The 14,966-nt window shown below is 43.8% G+C and overlaps 1 protein-coding gene across 1 annotated transcript; it reads left to right on the forward strand.

The window, feature by feature from the left end:
- Positions 1-2,799: 2,799 nt before the first annotated feature.
- Positions 2,800-13,877, forward strand: LOC132836009 (transmembrane emp24 domain-containing protein 1-like). Its single transcript, XM_060855201.1, has 4 exons — positions 2,800-3,007; positions 3,348-3,445; positions 11,791-11,959; positions 12,800-13,877. The coding sequence occupies exons 1-4, from the start codon at positions 2,825-2,827 to the stop codon at positions 13,016-13,018; spliced, it is 669 nt and encodes a 222-aa protein (XP_060711184.1). The 5' UTR covers positions 2,800-2,824; the 3' UTR covers positions 13,019-13,877.
- Positions 13,878-14,966: the final 1,089 nt, after the last annotated feature.

The following is a 14,966-nucleotide window of genomic DNA, read 5'->3' on the forward strand; positions in this document are numbered from 1 at the left end:
TCTAAAGACTGGATCTTTATCTATCGGGATTTATTCATCAGTCAATATGAATGTGCTTGATCTGATTGAAGCCTTAAACCTACCTTCTTGTCCCCTACTCTTGACCCCTTTGTCAATCAAACTCTAACTCAACCTTGAATATATTCAATGAGACAGCCTCCCTTGGTCTGTGGGCAAGAGAATTCCAAACATGAACAACCCTTTGAGAAGAAAAAAGCCCTCATCTTGAGTATTTGAGACACGCCTTTATATTTAAATTGTTTTCTCTAGTTCCAAATTCGTCTTCCAGAGAAAACATCCTCTCAGCACCTACCCTTTCAAACATCCTTGGACACAACTATTTCTATAAGATCACCAGATCTAAGCTCTGCAATCCTGCCAAATTCAGTTGTGAATGATGTTGGACAATTAAACAGCTCACTGTCCTCAATGATGGAGGAGCCCAGCACATCAGTGCACAAGATAAGGCTGAAGGTTTTGCAACAATGTTCAGTCAGATGTGCTGGGTGCATGATCTGTCTCGGGCTCCTTCAGTAGTCCCCAGCATTAGAGATACCAGATTTCGACCAATTTGATTCATTCCACGTGATACCAAGAAATAGTTGGAGACACTGGTTACTGCAAAGGCTACAGGCCCTGATAACATTCCAGCAATAGGCTGAAGACTCCTGCTCCAGAACTTGCTGATCCCCTAGCCAAGCTGTTCACAGCAGTTGCAACACTGGTATCTACCCACAATGTAGAAAATTTTCTAAGTATGTCCTGTATATTAAAAGCAGAACAAATCCAACCTGGCCAATTATCAGTCTATCTCAATCATCAGTAACATAATGGAGGTGTCAGTAACAGGGCTATTAAGCAGCACCTGCTCAGCAATAACCTGCTCAGTGATGCCCAGTTTGGGTTCCACCAGGGCCACTCAGCTCCTGACCTCATTAGAGTCTTGGTTCAAACATGGACAAAAGAGCTGAATTCCAGAGGTGAGTTGAGTGATAGTCCTTGACATCAAGGCTGCATTCGACTGAGTGTGGCATCAAGGAACCTTAACAAAACTAGAATCAAGGGGTATCAGAAGGCCAAGTCTCCAGCAGTTGGAGTCATACCTGGCACATAGGAAGGTGGTTGTGATTGTTGGAGGTCAGTCATCTCAGCTCTTGGAACATCTCTGGAGGAATTCCTCAGGGCGGTGTCCTTGGCCCAACCATCTTCAGCTGCTCCATCATAAGGTCTGAAGTGGGGATGTTCGCTGATGATTGCACAGCGTTCAGTACCATTCACCACTCCTCAGATACAGAAGCAGTGTTTACAACAAGATCTGGACAATATCCAGCCTTGGACTGACAAATGACAAGTAACATTCATGCCACACAAATGCCAGGCTATGACAATCACAAATAAGAGACAATCTAACCATCGCCCCTTGGCTTTCAATGGTGTTACCCTCACTGAATCCTTCACTATTGACAACTTGGGGTTATCACTGACAAGAAACTCAACTATCTCATCACATAAACACAGTGGCTACAAGAGCAGGTCAGAAACTAGGAATACTATGGTGAGTAACTCATCTCCTGACTCCTAAAGGCCACATTCCTGATACCCGAAACATCGATTCTCCTTCTCCTTGGATGCTGCCTAACCAGATGTGCTTTTTGAGCCACATAATTTTCGACTCCTCTAAGCCTGTCCCACCATCTCCAAGGCACAAGTCAGGACAGAATACTCCCCACCTTCCTGGATGGGTGCAGCTCCAACAACACTCAAGAAACTTGACACCATCCAGGACAAAGCTGCCGTTTGATTGGCACCACATCCACAAACATCCCTCTCCCACTGACACTCAATGGCAGCAGTGTGTACTATCTACAAGGTTCACTGCAGAAATTTACCCATGATCCTCGGACAGCACCTTCCCAAACCCATGACCACTTTCATTTCGAAGGACAAGGGCAGCAGATACATGGGAACACCACCACTTTCATGTTCCCCTTCAGGCCACTCACCATCCTGATTTGGAAATACGATGCTACTTCAGTGTCGCTGGGTCAAAACCCTGGAATTCCCTCCCTCAGGGCATTGTGGGTCAACCCACAGCACATGGACTGCAGTGGGTCAAGAAGGCAGTTCACCCCCATCTTTTCAAGGGGCAACTAGGGACAGGGAATAAAATGCTGGCCAGCCAGTAATGCCCACAAATGAATGAACTAATGTATTTGGCTCAACATATTTTCACAAGTAAAGCCCTTCATCCCAAGAATCTGTTCAGTAAACCTTCTGCGAGCTGCTTCCAGCCGAGATATAATCTTTCTGAAGCAAATGGTGGGGCATGATGACAATTGCTGAGTTAATCAATGACAAGCTGACAGATCTGCTCTCTTTAGTGTCCCTCTCTCTTACCACTTTCACTTTAACACCAGGTTTGATGAATTGACTGAACATTGAATATGGAATAAAGCGACATATTGTGGCTGCACAGGACATTGGTGAGGCAACTTTTAGAATAGTGCGTACAATTCCGGTCGCTCTTCTATAGGAAGGATGTTATTCACCATGGTAAACTCTTTATATTTTTAACATTCAATTTCATCAGTGATGTTATTGCACTCTCTGAGGCTTGAACTCCTGGTTCAGAGGTCGGCACCACCACCCCACAGAAACCCTGGGAACCCCCTCTGCATTTATTGCTCCAACATTAATCCCTGCGATGACTATCTGTCTGGAACCTGATTGGACACTGACTGCGAGCTCTGGGTTCTGATGGCCAATCCGCTTCGTCCTAAGTTTTGCGGAAGTGGAAAGTTTGGGGCTAAGTTTGGGGCTGAGCATGGAGCTGGCCTGTGGGCATTGGAGGCTGTTTTTTCTGTTTGTGGTGTTGGTAAATCCCATCGAGCTCGTGTCTTTCAGCCAGCCTTCGGACTCGGAGTTTACTTTTGTGTTGCTGCCGGGCAGAGAGGAATGTTTTTACCAACATGCCGGAAACAACAGCAGCATGGAACTGGAATACCAGGTGGGCCCGGAGACACGGGGGCAGCGGGGACTTGGCTCAGTCTTGGGGGGGTAGGGGCGAGTTGGAAAAGGCGACCCTCTCTAATCCTCGGCGATGGAGAATGTGCCCATCGCCAGTCATGGCCCGGGCACTGTGTCACTCACTCCGGGGAAAGGGCTCCTTTGGCGCTCTACTCTCCCCCCTCCAGGCTTCCTTCAACTATTAAATTGTGATCCATTTTCTCCAGTTACAAACTGAACTGTAATACACAAAACGTTTGTTGCCAGTGCTAATTTTTAACTGATGGGATAAGTTATACGCTGTGTTATGTTTCTGAGCCTGGCTTGTGCTTTATCCACAGGTTATTGGAGGTGCTGGATTGGATGTTGACTTCACTGTGTTTAGTCCTGTTGGTGAAATTCTGGTCAAAGAATCAAGGAAATCTGATGGGGTACATATGTAAGTACTTAGCACCTCTGAGCATGCGCCCAACTAGCTTTCTGCCCATCACTTCTGGGTATAGTATGTGATTCTCAACTCACAGGTATAACTTTGACAGGGTTCTACAATGGTAGATTAATTAGTAAAGTTTGATTATGTGGGATACGGGGAGAGCTTGACAATGGGAGAGACAGGATGGTGGTCGAGGAGGATTGTTTTTTGGACTGGGGGCCTGTGACTAGTGTTGTTGGTGGAGGAGTTCAAGACTTGGGGGCATATTTTTAAGGTGATAGGAGAAAGATTTTTTTTAAAAAAAAGGACATGAGAGACACTTTTTTTTAGTGGTTTGTATGTGAAATGAGCTGCCAGAGAAAGTCGTGGACAACATTTAAAAGCTATTTAGAAGGTACATGAACAGGAAAGGCTTGTGGGGATATGGGCCAAATGCAGGCAAGTGAGACTAGTTTAGTTTGAGAACATCTGGGCTTCAGATATTTAGACCATTGGGATGCCTTCTGGGGAAGGTGGGATCTGTGAAGGGTGGGTTGCAACTGAATTGGAGGGCACAATGGGATGGGAGATTTTCTTGTGTGGTTCGGGAGGGTTTAAACTATTTTGGCAAGGGGGTGGAAACTAGAGCTACATATCTGGGGGGGGTAGTTAGAAATGGGGAAGTAACAGGATGTAGTGACTCTATCGGGAAGGTTATTCAAGTGATGAAACAAAGGGATCGGTTAAAGTGTGTTCAGCTTTAACGCAAGGAGAGTCAGAAATAAGAGTGATGAACTTAGAGCATGGATCAGTAGTTGGACTATGATATTGTGGCCATAACAGAGACATGGGTTTCACAGGGGCAGGAATGGTTGCTTAATGTTCCAGGGTTTAGAATATTTAAAAAGAACAGGGAGGGTGGAAAAAGAGGAGAGAGGGTAGCATTGCTAACCAGAAAGTGCATCACAGCAACAGAAACTAAGGTTGTTGAGGAAGGTTTGATTCTGATTCAGTATGGGTGGAAGTTGGGAACAGCCACCGCATTGGGAGTTTTCTACAGACCACCTAATAGCAGTAAGAAGATTGAAGAACTCATAGGCTGGAAGATTTTGGAAAAATGCAGATGTGGCAGGGTGGTTGTCATGGGTGACCTCAATTTTCCCAATATTGACTGGAATCTCCTAAGTGCAGATTGTTTGGATGGAGCCGTTTTTGTAAGGTGTGTTCAGGAGGGTTTCCTTACTCAGTACGTTGACAGGCCGACGACGGGAGAGGCCATTTCGGATTTAGTGCTCAGCAATGAGCCAGGACAGGTGTCAGATCTTGGGGAGGGAGAACATTTTGGTGACAGTGACCACAACTGCCTCATATTTACCATAGCCTTGGAGAGGGAAAGGAGCAGTTACCATGGGAGGATATTTAATTGGGGAAAAGAAAATTATGACACTATCAGACAGGAGATGGGAAGTACAGGTTGGGAGCAATTGTTCCACAGGACACAACAGACATGTGGAGACTGTTTAGGGAGCAGTTGTCGCGAGTGATGCACAAATGTGTTCCTCTGAGATAGGCAAGAAGGGGTAACATTAAGGATCCTTATATGACAAGAACAGAGGAGCTTCTCGTCAAAAGGAAGAAGGCCGCTTCCGTAAGGTGGAGGAAGCAAGGATCTAGCACAGCTTGAGAGGATTACAGGCTTACTGGATTGGAGCTCAGAAATGGACTGAGGAGAGACAGGAGGGGGCACGAAAAAGGCTTGACAAGAGGGATTAGGGAGAACCCAAAGGCATTTTACTCATACATGAGGAATAAGAGAATGATCAGGGAGATGGTAGGATCGATCAGGGATAGCATAGGGAACTTGTGCGTGGAGTCTGAGCAGATAGGGGAAGCCCTAAATGAATTTTTTGCTTCGATTTTCATGAAGGAAAGGGACCTTGTTGTGAATGAGAACTTTGAGGAGCTGGGAAACAGGCTTGAACAGATCAAGATTGAAGAAGTTGATGTGCTGGAAATTTTGGCAAGCGTTAAGGTTGAGAAGTCCCCAGCGCCAGACCAGATTTATCCTAGGGTGCTCCGGGAAGCGAGAAAGGAGGTTGCTAAGCCACTGGCAAAGATCTTTGCTTCCTCACTTGTACCGGAGGATTGGAGGGAGACGAATGTTGCTCCTGTTTAAGAAGGAGAATAGGGAAATCCCTGGCAATTACAGACCAGTCAGTCTTACATCTGTGGTCAGCATGGTTTTGGAAAGAATTCTGAGGGATAGGATTTATGACTATTTGGAAAACTATAGTGTGATTAAAGGCAGTCAGCATGGCTTTGTGAGGGGCAGGTCATGCCTCACAAATCTTATTGAGTCCTTTGAGGAGGTGACAAGACAGGTCGAGCAGTGAATGTGGTGTATATGGACTTCAGCAAGGCATTTGATAAGGTTCCCCATAGTAGGCTCGTTCATAAAGTCAGGAGGTGTGGGATAGAGAGAGATTTGGCTATCTGGATTCAGAATTGTCTGGCTGACAAGGCAGAGAGTGGTTGGAGATGGAAAGTATTCTGCTAGGTGGTCAGTGGTGAATGGTGTCCCACAGGGTTCTGTTCTTAGGCCTCTGCTGTTTGTAGTTTTTGTAAATGACTTGGTTGAGGGGTGGGTTAGTAAATTTGCCGATGACACAAAGGTTGGTGGTGTCGTTGATAGTATCAAGGGCTTTTGCAGGCTGCAGCACAATATAGACAGGATGCAGAGCTGGGCTGAGAAATGGCAGATGGAGTTCAACCTGGATAAATGTGAAGTGATGCATTTTGGAAAATTGAACTTGAATGCTGAATATAGGATTAAAGACAGGACTCTTGGCGTGTGGAGGAACAGAGGGATCTTGGTGTTCATGTGCATAGATCCCTCAAAGTTGCCACCCAAGTGGATAGGGTTGTTCAGAAAGCATATGGTGTTTTGACTTTCATTAACAGGGGGATCGAGTTTAAGAGCCACGAGGTTTTGCTGCAGCTCTACAAGTCCCTGGTGAAACCACACATGGAATATTGTGTCCAGTTCTGGTTGTCCTACTATAGGAAAGATACAGAGGCTTTGGAGAGGGTGCAAAGAAGGTTTACCAAGATGCTGCCTGGACTGGAGGGCTTGCCTTATGAAGAAAGGTTGAGTAAGCTTGGATTGTTCTCTCTGGAGAGGAGAATGAGAGATGACCTGATTGAGGTATACAAGGTAATGAGAGGCTTGGATAGAGTCAATAGCCAGAGATTTTTCCCCAGTGCAGGACTGACTGGCACAAGGGTTCATTAGTTTAAGACATTAGAGAAGGGTATAGAGGAGATGTCAGAGGTAGGTTCTTTATGCAGAGAGTTGTGAATGCATGGAATGCGTTGCCAGCGGTGTTGGTGGAAGCAGAATCATTAGGGACATTTAAGCGACAGCTGGACATGCACATGGACAGCATTGAATTGAGGGGTGCGTAGGTTAAGATATTTTATTTTAGATTAGGAGTAACCCTCGGCACAACATCGTGGGCCAAAGGGCCTGTTCTTGCTGTACTTTTCCATGTTCTATGGCTGGCATAGATTAGTTGGACTGAAGGGTCTGTTTCTATGCTGCATGATTTCATGTCTCTAAGTAGAAGCGGGACTGCAGTTCACCAACGTCCTGATCCACAAGGAATGACCATTAGGGTGATCAATCTCAATTTGGCAAGCTAATTTGATGTAAAGCGAATCCTAGTGGAACTCAGTCCTGTCATAACCCAATACTCATGGGGGGTGTGCAGTTTCTTTTATTCACTTGAGGAATTTGGGTATCTGTGGCTTGCCCAGACTTTGGTCCTAGTTGCCCTTTACAAGGTGGTGGTAAGCTGTTGTCTTAAACCACTGCAGCCTTTGATTGGAGGTTGACTCACAATGCCATTCGAGATGGACTTCCATGATTTGACCCCGTGGTACCGAAGGAACAGCAACATATTTCCAAGTCAGGACGGTGAGTGGCTTGGAGGGGAAATCGCAGGTACAGGTATTCCCTTATCCTCCTACATAGTAGTTATGGGTTTGGAGGGTGCTGTTAAAGGAACCTTGTTGAACTTCAACAGTGCATCTGGTAAATTAGCACACACTGCTGTTACTGAGTGTCGGAGGTGCATGGAGTGGATGTGGTGCCAATCAAGCAGACTATTTTGTCCTGGGTAGTGTCAAGATTCTTGTTGGAGCTACAGTCATCAAGACAAGTGTGGAGTTTTCCATCGCCCTATTGTCTTGTAGATGGTGCACAGACTTTGGGGAGTCAGAAGATAAGTTACTGCAGTATTCCTATCCTGATCTTCTCCGAGCCAGTGTATTCAAAGATTTTGATTTATTGTTGTCACAGATACTTAAGTAGAGTGAAAAGTTTTGTTTTATGAGCAGTACAGAAAATCAGAACATACAAGGACATAAAGGTCATAGTGTTTAGACAGTGCTAGGCACATAGTGTTACAGGAGGTGCACAAAAGCAAGATCAACATTAGTCTGGAAATTAGACTACTGAGTGGACCTCTGTAATGACAGCAGGGAAGAAGCTGTTCTTGATCCTGTTGGTGTGTGTTTAAGCTTTTGTATCTTCTACGTGAAGGAAGAAGTTAGAGACAGTATTACCGAGGTGGGAGGGGACTTTGATGTTTGCAGCCATTCCATGGCAGCGAGGAGTATAGATGGAGTCCATGGATGGGAGGTTGGCTTTTGTGATGGTCTAGGCTGTGTATACAACTCTCTGTAGTTCCTTGCGGTTCTGGGGAGAACAGTTGTTGGATCAAGGCAGAATGCATCCAGATAGAATGCTTTCTATGGTGCATCTGTAAAAGTTGTTGAGATTCCTTCTGGACATGCCGAATTTCCTTTATCCTCCTGAGGAAGCAGAGGTGTCGTTGTCACTTTCATCGGCGCACCTACGTGGGTGATCCAGGACCGATTGTTGGTTAGCACCGCTCTTGGGAACTTGATGCTCTCGACCATCTCCATCTCAACTCCATTGGTGTTGATAAGGGAGTGTCTTCCTCCTTTCTTCTGGAATTCAATCTTCAGTTCTTGAGAGAGAGGTTGTTATTATTACATCATGATACCAAGCACTCTATCTCCTTTCTGTATTCTGACTCATCATTGTTTGATATCGGACCTACACTGGTGGTGTCATTAATGAACTTGTACAGGATATACAATGAGGGGCTGAGTATGCATCCTTGTGAATTGCCAGTGTTGAGGATTATCACAGAGGAGATGCTGTTGTCTATCTTCACTGATTGCGTTCTGTGGGTCAGGAAGCTGAAGATCCAGTTGCAGAGAGCAGAGCCAAGATCTAGGTCTCCGTTTTGAGATGAGTTTGGAATTAGAATCATAGTGTTGAATGTGGAGCTGTGGTCGATAAGGAGTAGCTTGATGCAGGTATCCTTATTAACTGGATGTTCCAGGGATCCGTGTAGAGGTGGGGAAGTGGCGCCCGCTGTGGATTTGTTTTGCTGATAGGCAAATTGCAAGGGACTGAGGCAGGCTGGAAGGTAAGCCATGACTAACATCACAAAGCACTTTGTTCCTATGGAGGTCAGAGCCTCTGGGTTGTAGTCATTGAGGCATGCTGCATGTTTTTTCTTTGGTACTGGGATATTTGGCAGTCTTGAAGCAGGTGGGGACTTCAGATTGTAGCCAAGGAGACGTTAAAGACGTCAGTGAAAACTCCCACCAGTTGGTCCACACAGGATCTGCGTAGACGGCCAGGGACCTCTCCTGTGGGCCAGTCACTTTCCTCGGGTTCACGTTCTCAAGAAGGCATGAGCTTTGGCATGGTGTGGGACGATGGTTCAGCAGTTAGCACTGCTGGTTCAAAGCGCCAGGGACCCGGGTTCAATTCCTGCCTTTGGTGACTGTTTCTGTGTGTAGAGTTTGCATGTTCTCCGGGTGCTACAGTTTCCTACCACAGTCCAAAGATGTGCAGTTTAGGTGAAATAGCCATGCTAGATTTGCCCCATAAGTGTTAGGTGCATTAGTCAGGGGTAAATATAGGGTAGGGCAATGGGTCTGGGTGGGTTACTCTTTGGAGGGTCAGTGTGGACATTTTGGGCTGAAGAGCCTGTTTCCATACTGTAGGGAGTCTAAGACCTCAGTAACAGTGACTGAGGGAACAGGTGCATCTGGGTTTGTCAGGGTAGGTGACACTACTTGAACCGAGCATAAACAACATTGAGCATGTCAGGGAGGGATCTGTTTTTGTTCGCTATTCTGTTTGCTCCATTTTGTATCCTGTTATGTGATACAAGCCTCGCCACGGGCAGCTGGTGCCCACGTGGTTAGTTTGGGCCTCGGGCCTGATCTGGTATGACCTCTTGGCATTTCTGACGGTCTTGTGGAGGTTGTATCAGGATGTTCTGTACAGGGCCACGCACCTGGTCTTCAGTAGGCAGCGGATTTCCTGGTTCATTCATGGTTTCCAATTGGGAAATATATGGATTGACTACTTTGGCATACAGCCCTCTATGCACTTGCTAATGAAGTCCGTGATGGCGTACTTGTCCACTGAATTCTTGAAAATGGTCCGGTCCACCAGTTCCAAGTAGTCCCAGAGAAGCTCTTCCACTGCCTCAGACCAGCACTGTACTACTTTCTATGAGGGGTCCTCTTGTTTCAACTTCTGCTTGTAAACTGGGAGAAGGAACACAGTGTTGTCATCAAATTTTCCAAAGTGTGGGCAGGTATAACTAATCCAGTTTGGTTTTTTTGTCAGTAATAGCCCCCAGGATATTGATAGTTGGGGATTCAGGGATGGTAATACCATTGAATTTCAAAAGGGCTAATACGAGATTCTCTTGTCAGCAATTGTCATTGCCTAGCATTTTGTGTGGTATGAATGTTACTTGGCACTTTTCAGCCATGGATATTTTTCAGGATGTGATGTATATGGACACAAACTGCTTCAGTATCTGAGGAGTCGTGAATGGTGCTGAACACTGCCATCGTCAGCAAAGATCCCCTGTTCTGACGGTCCGATCCTGTTCTCCAGTGAGACAAGGCATTGATGGAGCTTGGGCCAAGTGGAACTCAATCCTATCCTCCCCCATGCGTGCAGTTTGCAAACACAATCAGAAAGGGCAGGAATCCTGTTTGGATTCTCTGTTTATAACTCCATGATGTGAAAGTCAACTAGCTAAACACAGTGGGATCAACTTTCGAATTCCTTGTAAAATTGCACAACTCAACACTTTGGGGACTGAATGTAGCTGGAACCTTGAGGTCCAGGGTTCATTTACTGCAGATTCTAGTGTTTGTTGTGGAAGAGGCCTGGCCTTGAGTAAAATATTTTTGTCCACTTTGTTTTTTTCCAGTATAGACTGCGCTTTTGTCTTCAAAATGCATATGGCTATTATGTGAACCTTAATTGGGTCTGTTTGTGTACTTTAGAAACAAATAGGTTAGAAATATGATCCATCATTTATATAAAACAAATTCTCATGTTCATTTATTAAATATGGTCAACAAGGATGATTCTAGCTGAAAATGTGTTGCTGGAAAAGCACAGCAAGTCAGGCAGATTCTCCTGCTCCTTGGATGCTGCCTGATCTGCTGTGCTTTTCCAGCAACACATTTTCAGCTCTAATCTCCAGCATCTGCAGTCCTCACTTTCTCCCACAAGGATGATTCTACCCCATTCTAGGAAGTACAGTCTGGGTTACTTGATTTATTTAAGGCTGAGTTAGACAGATTTTTGATCTAGGAGGGTTAAGGAAGCCAGTCAGGAAAGTGGAGTGGAATCTCCAATCAGATCAAGCAAGATTTTATTGGAATAATGGTAAAGGCTCAAGCTGTTGAAGGCCTACTGCTACTCCTTTCAGTATTATTCTGTGGAAATGCTATGCTGGATGACTTGTGTTGACTCATTTCTTGATTTATAGCTAATTTTAAACTTGTATCATTTCAAACTCCTTTTTTAAAAAAACTTTCCGTATCTCTCTCATCCACTAAAATCTTCCATGATCTCTCTACTTCTTCCAAGTCTGGTCACTTGTGCATCCCTGATTGTGATTACTCCACCATTAGCTACACAGTCAACAGTTGACAACCCAAAACTTTGGAATTCACTAAGCCATTCTGCCTGCCTCTCCTTCTCGCTTCTTAATCCACCTGTTTGATCATTACTCTGATATTTTCTTTGACTGTATAACATTTCTGTCTGATAATTATTCCCATGAGCTACCTGCAAGTTTTCATAAATTAAAGGTCCTGTAATAAATAGAGGTTTGTTTGCTTGCAGTTCAGTTGCGATTTGAGTAGTTTTTTATTTGTCTTTTAGCTGGTTATTGTCTGGGACAGCAAGGCGAAATGAACTCCAAACTCACTTTATCCAATGTGCTTTACAGGATCGAGCCTACAATTATCGGTGATTACAAAATCTGCTTTGACAATTCTTTTAGTACCATTTCTGAGAAGCTGGTCTTTTTTGAAGTGATTTTTGACGATGCTGAGGAGGACTGGTCAGAGATTGTGGAACCGGAAGAGCTGTTGGATATTAAAATAGATGATATCAAGGTAAGTCAGCAAACACATCGTGCCTAAAGCTCACTAGTTGTGTGAGTGAGTACTGCCGGATGTTATGGAAATGAATTGGAGTATTGGAAAGTCTAAAAATAGGTTTGATTGCAACTTCTTCCCCAGAATGATGTCTTTTGCACACTTCTGGGAGGAATGGGTAGAAGAGGAGGTGATGGAGAAATAGATAATGAATAGGGTAAATATGTCCACGTAAGGTAATAGTTCAGAAGCTGAAACTTTGACGTTTAAAATCTAACTGTAGCAGGAAAAGCTGTTTGAGGGAAGCATAAAAATATAATCTTTTAGCACAAAAGGAACCTTTTGATCCATGACCCCTAAATATTCTCTTTCAAATATTTATCCAGTTTCTATTGTTCCTTGTAAATAACTCCTTATCCTAATGACCTTTTCTCCTATAGGGGAATAAACAAAGTGTTTCCTTATGCCTCTCTCCAGCTTGAAATTCATAAAGTCCATTTACAACTCCAACTAATGCAAAGTGGTTCCCTCTCACATTTTTAAAAAGTAATTTGTGGGATATGGGCATTGCTGGCTGGGTCAGCATTTATTGCCTGTTCCTAGTTGCTCTTGAGAAGGTCATGGTCAACTGCTGTAGCTCACCTTTTTGTGAGTTGACCCACAATGCTCTTAGGGAGGGAATTCCCAACTGGGACACCTTGTTAATTGAACTTCATATATCCAGTTTTCTGATGTTTCTAGTCTATAATTAAAGCTTCTTAAATGCTAATGTAAATCTTTTCTTCACCTTTGCAATGGTCTATACGTACTGGCTACAGTCAGCACATCCTTCACTAACTGTTGATCGCTCTTTTTCAGGAGTCGATTGGAAATATGAACACAAAGCTGACAAAAAGTGTGCAGATTCAGGCCATTCTCAGAGCCTTTGAGGCACGGGATCGCAACCTGCAAGAGAGCAACTTGGGTAGAGTCAATTTCTGGTCAGCTGTCAATCTGGGAGTGATGTTGGTGGTATCAATTGTCCAAGTCTACATGGTGAAACATCTCTTTGATGACCGCAGAAAAATTCAAACCTAAACTCCAAAAAGCATGACTGAAGCAGAGATGTTGACTATTGTTGTTGAATAGCTGCAGATCATTTTTCTTGTTTTTGGATGGCTGTTTGTGATGTTGCTGCTTTTGGAGCTAGTTGTGATATTGGGATAAGCTGACAGCAAGACTGGTAAGTGAATTGTTCAAAATGGACTGCCCCAGGCTAGCTGAACAGAATGTCCATTAATGTTAAATACATACTGCTAGAAGGTCAGTATGTTTATTAAATAAACTGGGGGAAGGTTCTGGAAGCCAGGAATTTTTATCTTGTTTGAGGCTCAGAGACTTAGTAAGCAGTTTAGCTCTGCTTCTAAACAATGAAGGTAGCAGATTAGGCTTTCTCATGAAGTTAGAGAAGGATCAGTAGGAATGGGACAGATTGTTGCTAATCTATTCTGCAAAATAGAACCCATTTGGCAGCTGAAGAACTGTGCCAGGGTTCCCAGCATATTGATACTACCAATCTAAACCCAATATAGGGCAGGGGCTTGAACACTGTCTGCACTAAGGAGTTTGGCTACATTTGAGAGGCAGGCATGAAAGAGAAAATGCTTTTTAAGGAATGTTCCAACACACCTAAAAATATTGCAGTAGCCAAATACTTGGACTGTACATCAACCAAGAGTGCGCTGTTCCTAATCACAAGTGTGTATGGCTGTAAGGTGGGTTTGGTTTAAACTTATCACAGAGTGCTGTGAGCAGAAGGAATGAGGAAGTAGCACTGTAATGTTCTATATAACTGAATGACTATCCACAAATCTGAGAATAATCTGAGTGCCTGTTTCCACATACTGCTATTTGTATAAAATAGACCCTTTTCTACTAAAAGTGCTTTAAATTGGTAGAGATCTCACATATTTACTGGTGTTTTCCTTGTCTCACTGATTATAACTGAACATCACATTGCAGCTGTAAGGATAATGGTAATACAGTGCACGATTTCAAAGAATGAGATTAAAAATCACAACATCAGGTTATAGTCCAACAGGTTTATTTGGAAGCACTAGCTTTCAGAGTGCCATTCCTTTAGGTGATTGTATAAGATCATAAGACACAGAATTTACAGCAAGATTAGTGTCAATGTTACACTGAACAATCCAGGTTTGTTCAATATCACGGACACTAATCTTTTGCTATAAATTCTGTGTCTTGTGCTCCACAACCACCTGATGGAGCAGTGTACCGAAAGCTTATACTCCCAAATAAGCCTGTTGTGCTATAACCTGGTGTTGTGATTTTTAACTTTGAAGTGGAGGAAACTGGGGTGGACAAAGAATGAAATCCAGGTCATAAATAGAACAAATAATGAAGATTCGTCACTGAACTTGAAAAATCTAACTGTGCTTTTTTTTTCCCCCTACATATGCTGCCGGACCGGCTGAGTTTTCCAGCAATTTGTTTTTGTTCCAGGTCAAAATTTGTGGATGACATTGTTTGTTGAACTGATTAAACTTGAAAGTACAGACTTGTGAAAAGGGCTGATATTGTATGGGTAAGTTAAATTTAAATGGACGTAAAACGGTACAGCCCTTTGGCCCACTACATCTGCACTGACCATGATGCTATCCTAAACTAATCTCATCTGTGCATGTAGACCATGTCCCTTGTTCTCTATCTATCTAAATGCCTCAGAAACAGATACAATAGCAATGTTTAAATCACTTCCCCTGGCATTCTAGGTGACTACCACCCTCTCTTCAAAATAAAAACCTTGCCTTGCTTATCTCTTAAATCTATGCTCCCTACTATTTGACATTTTCACTCTTGGAAAAAGACTAACTGTCCAGCCAATCCACGCCTCTCATGATTCTATATACTTCTAATTGGCCTCCTCTACTGTAGTGAAGACCATTCAAGTTTGTTCAATCTCCCTTGAATGCTAATACACTCCAACTGAGGCACCATCCTGGTAAACCTCTTTTGCCCGTTCATT

The sequence above is a fragment of the Hemiscyllium ocellatum genome, chromosome 45, assembly GCF_020745735.1.
Source record: "Hemiscyllium ocellatum isolate sHemOce1 chromosome 45, sHemOce1.pat.X.cur, whole genome shotgun sequence".
Lineage (NCBI taxonomy): Eukaryota > Metazoa > Chordata > Chondrichthyes > Orectolobiformes > Hemiscylliidae > Hemiscyllium > Hemiscyllium ocellatum.